At 42.2% G+C, this 5,377-nt stretch overlaps 1 protein-coding gene across 1 annotated transcript in view; it reads left to right on the top strand.

The window, feature by feature from the left end:
- Nucleotides 1–93: 93 nt before the first annotated feature.
- T265_01774 (hypothetical protein) overlaps nucleotides 94–5,377 on the top strand; it is a gene marked incomplete at both ends in the record, with an annotated part of 45,382 nt that continues 40,098 nt past the window's right edge. The window contains 3 exons of the mRNA XM_009165864.1: nucleotides 94–201; nucleotides 226–562; nucleotides 663–752. Of these exons, the coding sequence (XP_009164128.1) occupies nucleotides 133–201; nucleotides 226–562; nucleotides 663–752 (496 nt within the window). The remainder of the gene's footprint in view (nucleotides 202–225; nucleotides 563–662; nucleotides 753–5,377) is intronic.

Below are 5,377 nucleotides of genomic sequence, written 5' to 3'. Positions count from 1 at the left end.
TGAAATCCTTGAGTTCCAATGACAGTGCCCACTAACCGGAATTGTGCACTTCAAGGCAGTGGTCGTTGGATTTCCACCTCCCTCTGAATAAAGAAAAGTGCGTCCATAGGTCATTTGGAGGAGACTCAGCGAATGCTTTTGCCATGCATGAGAAAAAAGACCAGAAGGCATCACAAGCGCAGATGCCAAACATTCCTTCAAGTATTCTTCAAATATTCCTTCTAGCTGCACCATGAGAAATTGGCCAAAAAAGCGTTCACCGTTTTAGGGGTGATTCGGCGCACTTTCTGCCGTATTACTCGCATGGACCTCCAAATACTCTATGAAGCCTACGCCACACCGCTTCTTGAATATGTGGCCCAATTTTTCTACGTAGGATGCAAGAAGGACGCAACCCTCATTGGGCGTGTCCGACGAGATGCAACAAAAATGGTTGTCGGCCTGAAATACCTGCACTATGAAACGCATCTCGTGGTGCTTGACCTATTTCTCCTGGAGTATCGCTGCCACCGAGGAGACCTGTTACCTACTTTGCCCCGTTTGAATAAAGCCTGGCTAACAGGTTTTTAGCCGTTGACCCAGCAAACACGTCGGGGACATGGTAAGAAGATTTTCATGCCCAGAGTGCAGACTTTCATTAGGGATTTTTTTCCTCATTTCAGTGGTAGCTGCGTGGAATACCCTCTCTCCGACGGTTGTTCATGCTCCTTCTAGAGCCCAAATGAAAGCACTATTGGACACTTATTTATGCGGTTATTGAGCTAGCAAGAAACCTGCACCAAACTGAGAGCTTGAAGGGCAGTGCTACACCATTTTCCACTTGTGTCTTTCAGGCGGCCGACATTTCATGAACCACAAGAGGAAAACCAACCTGGGAACTTGGGCGAAAGCCTCGAACTTATGTATTAAATCGTGAACACGTGAATCCGTGAATCCTTGAACATAAGACGCGTTGAATAGTTAAAAACCCGGAATAATTATCCTAGTTAGAAATTCACACTATACGCTGTCGCTGAAAGCTGGCTTTATTATCTTTTTCTACCGTGTACAGACGTGCAGTAAGCACGCTTCCTCTATCCATTTAGCTTTTCCTGATATTGAAAACTACGATCTGACCTTGGTAGTTTTAGTGCAGCATCGCCTGTAAGAATGTAATCAACAATTTTTCAAAATTACCCAGAAAGGAAAATGTCATGCTTTGTCCATAAGATTTTACTTATACTTCCCACTATTTTGGTCACACTTCCACAAGTTACTGAAGCATGTGAGTTCTCGATATGTTTCATTTGGTGTTCATTTGCTGGTGTAAATCGACTTATATCCGTACAATGCGGGTATTCTCTGGTTTTCTTAAGACATTTCGGATTTCCCAGGAAACTGGGTGCTCAGTCGTACTTGGTTTGAGCTCCACTCCTTTCATATTCATTCCGAAAGACAATATCTGTCTTACCGCGGAGTATTTCGACCTTGGTTACTACTTCAACCCCATGCAGAAAATATCTACCATAGAAATAGTTATACGGGGGAATTATTCAGCAAGTTTGCAATTGGCAGAAATGTAGGAAGCCAAAGATTCACAATCTAGGTTTTATGTGGTGTATGACTGCATGCTAGAATTAAACTGCGGACCTCGTGCTACGCAGTTTATTTTATGACTGGTATTTATCCCATGGCTACCGAATAGCTCAAATTTAGCTACCTGTTATGTTTCTGCAACAAGACAGTCAAATGGAGAATCATAGCGTTGTAACATACGGACCAACCTAAAACAACGAATTTCCACTAACCCTAGAAGTACAAATAAACCGCCGTCCTGTTCAATGCGTCTACAAATTGCCCGTCTTCGCATATGAGGAGAAACGTTGAATAATGCGTTGGAGGACCAGACGAATTTTATCAATAATACCTTAACTATCCGGATAGACTTTGACCCATCCTATAAAACCACTCTCGTCTCTCCTTCCAAAATATCGACCTACATCAGCTTAAACCTATCCGGCGAAAACAGTGACAACCGAGCCAGATAATCAATCAGTATCACAGGGGAGCTTGAAAAACCATCCGGATGCTCAGTGTTTTCCGAACGGAAACACAGGGCAATTTTTAATGTCACTTGCTGTTCAGAAAGGATGGAAAGAAAGTCAAGAAATGTGGTTTTGAGTGAATTAGTTGCACTCCCTGGCGGCACGAGAGTCTCAAATCTCAGCCATGATCAGGAACCTTAACTACCCATAGTAGCACAGGATTTCTTTCGGAATATCAAGACGGTTCACTCCGTGGCTTGCATGCTTCATGGAAGATTGCTTGAAGTAAGTCAGCAAACAACGTTTGAACTGAAAGAAACATTTGTGGCAAGACGGACCCACGGCAGGCAATATAGTAAAGTTTTATCTATCCACGAATATCTGAAGCTGAAGCCTCAACAACACAGCAAAATATCTACAAGAACCCAATGAACTGAAACAGGCCCAGGAACGATTCGAGTGAATCGTGTCTTCACTGCCGGGATGGTACTCTTGCAAACGTTCGTCAGCCATGAGGAAATTGGACTACGAATCCTCAACACCACAGTAATTTCTTGTCGAATTGCCACTAAAGTTTTCAATGTCTGGCAAAACAACCGCCAGTCTGAACCTTTTGAGCTCCATCTCATTCGAGCAACAAACCTCCTTAGACAAGGTGACGATTGACAGACACATTCACGCAGGTCAATGCTGGTTCATCTAGCCATTTGAGTCGAACCGAATACAGAGGAGCTAACTATTTTTCGCGACCGGTCTTGTTTCGGCCGCTTTTCTTCATTCTTCAAATTCAAGTTCTTATCTTTAGACTCCTCATTTGCTGCGACACAAACGCTTCAGAGAATTGCAGAAAATGTGTCAAACTAAAGAAAAGAAAGTCGTTCAATGCCTAACTGCCATGCCATTTAAATTAAGCACGATATATGGGATACGAGAATTGCAGAAAATGTGTCAAACTAAAGAAAAGAAAGTCGTTCAATGCCTAACTGCCATGCCATTTAAATTAAGCACGATATATGGGATACTGCCAGTTTGTCTAAGCAGAGACAAACAAAGTCAAGAGGCAGAGACTTAGCTTGAACCACGGTTAGTAAACCTGTGCCCTAACCACTGTGTCATCTCGCCCAACTGTACAACTTATCTACTGTTGAAAACAAACTCTATAAAGTATCATGGTTATAAAGCAATAACGGCCCGTATTGGAGTCCCCTAAAGCCACAGTATTTCTTTCAATCCTCTCATCGTCTAAGCAAGACCCGCAGCGCAAATTTATAGCACAACCATGATTCCTCCCGCAATCTCAATGATCTTTTACTCCTTCTGTTTGAAAAGGTTCTGCCCCACAAACTTTTGCTGTACAGTAAGCTATATTTTCTTGTGGCAATTACTTACCGTATTTCTATTAATTTCTACGCTTTATGCAACACAGCACTCAATGCTCGTTGCAGTGCAACCATTTTTGGTCACCTCCATGTTCTCATTGTGTGAACTTCAACAATTCGTTCTTCAGGGACAGCATTTCTGTTGGCATTGTATTTGAGCAAAGCTTGCCTAACCTTATGTATCTTGTCCTATTTTATAACAGTATTTAGCGGGCGACATAATATTGAGATCATCGTCATCATCATCTTTAACACCAGCTGTAAGAACGACGTACTTGTTCTGCAGTGGTTGTAGCTGTCACAGTTCCGTTCACCGATGATTTTGGAAAATGGGGTACGTAACTGCGCGTCAGAAGCGTGCTTAAATACAGTATGTAAGTGGGCTGTTAAGTGAAAGAATGCCATGCACTAAAGACGATAGCGTGTACGTACGAGCGTCATCGAGGGTACGACTGGGCGGTGTCTAATAATGTTTCCAACCATTGATGTGGCCCGTCTCAAAGTTCTGATCCAGGAAGATGGCAATGGCCAGAGCAGCCAAGTTTGCTGTTAATGGCTCATGTATTTTGCTGCCAAATCATTCTTTGGCCGCCTCTGTCTCTGAAATCACGATGCTTACAGACTCGGCTTCTTAAACCAAGGCACTTAATAGCCCACCATCATCACAGCTGAATATAAAGAAGAAATAAGATGTGTTTTGCGACACAAAACGAAGACCTGTGCTACTAGAAAGAAACTTTTCCTGTGGTCTTACGCAGGGTTGCATAAGGCTTAGAACTTTAGCAACTCTTCAGTCCAAAATTACAGGAAGAACTGGTATGCTTCACTAATGTTCAAACTTGAAGCGGCCCACAAGCCACAATACAACCACGTGAGAAATGTAAGACACGATGACCTCGCACTGTAAACAAGCAATTGTCTTACGCGCACTTTCTCCGGTAACCCACCTTTTGTAGCACTTTTTTGCAAGTATTGTCTAACTTACACATGAAGCCCTCCGGACAAGCGCTGCTGTTTCCATTTGCTACATAAACTCCGGAACAATCTTTGCGTCAAAAGATGACTTCAAAAGGCTATTTCCAGTAAACTAACTGAACTTATACACTGGATTTAGAAATAATAAGGAGCCAAACAAGTTCTAATGCTACCAGAAAAATGAGACTTGTAAATCGTAAGCCAGTCACTTTACTTCTGGTCCTGTTTACAGCCATGGAATTTTGTGTTGATGCTCAAATATAAACAAATGAGGCTCTTTATTCTGATGTCACCTTTACAGTGCTAGGTCCCAGAGTGCATATTTTGCGTTACAAACCTCTTCCTAACAAAAGATATGGGTTAAAGAACATGATAATGGACGTGAGATCAGTGTTATCCACTTCAACTCACCCATGGCCTTGAACTGCGAGTAACACAAAATCCCGACATTAAAGCTGGCTTCGTACGACACAATTGCTACAAATTTAGTGGTTTTGTAGTTATGTCGAAAATAAATCCACCGTGATTCATAATATTTAGACGCTCAATCACTCAATCCAAGTGAGGTGCGGGAAGCATTTCCCTTCTTTACTCAGATTGGCATCCCACTCAGAACGTTAACATCTCCTTGTAGAGTATTAACAAAATGCATGAAAAACTATCTACACCCCTCACATACCTAGACAAACATACGTAAATACATCTTTCGACTGGCTAACCGCAAACCGTCTGACATTTGGCTCCAAAAAATACCACGCTACAGTCTCACAAATCCCATAAATATGTAAATGTTTAGAATTTGTATGGAACATTATGGTACATCTGATCCATTTGATTTGTTAAGATATTGCCGTATTATTTTACCATCGATGACTTTTGGCACCACAGTTTTAGCAAGCTGGCAATAGAAACGCAGCGCAGCTGGCATACATATCTTGCGCGGAAAAATTCACGGTAGACGGCATACCAAAGACCATCACTTAAAAAATCAACCCCCCC

The sequence above is a fragment of the Opisthorchis viverrini genome (genome assembly GCF_000715545.1).
Source record: "Opisthorchis viverrini unplaced genomic scaffold opera_v5_19, whole genome shotgun sequence".
NCBI classification, from domain to species: domain Eukaryota; kingdom Metazoa; phylum Platyhelminthes; class Trematoda; order Opisthorchiida; family Opisthorchiidae; genus Opisthorchis; species Opisthorchis viverrini.
Note: the sequence above shows the minus strand (reverse complement) of the source record. Positions and strands in the feature narration are given on the sequence as shown.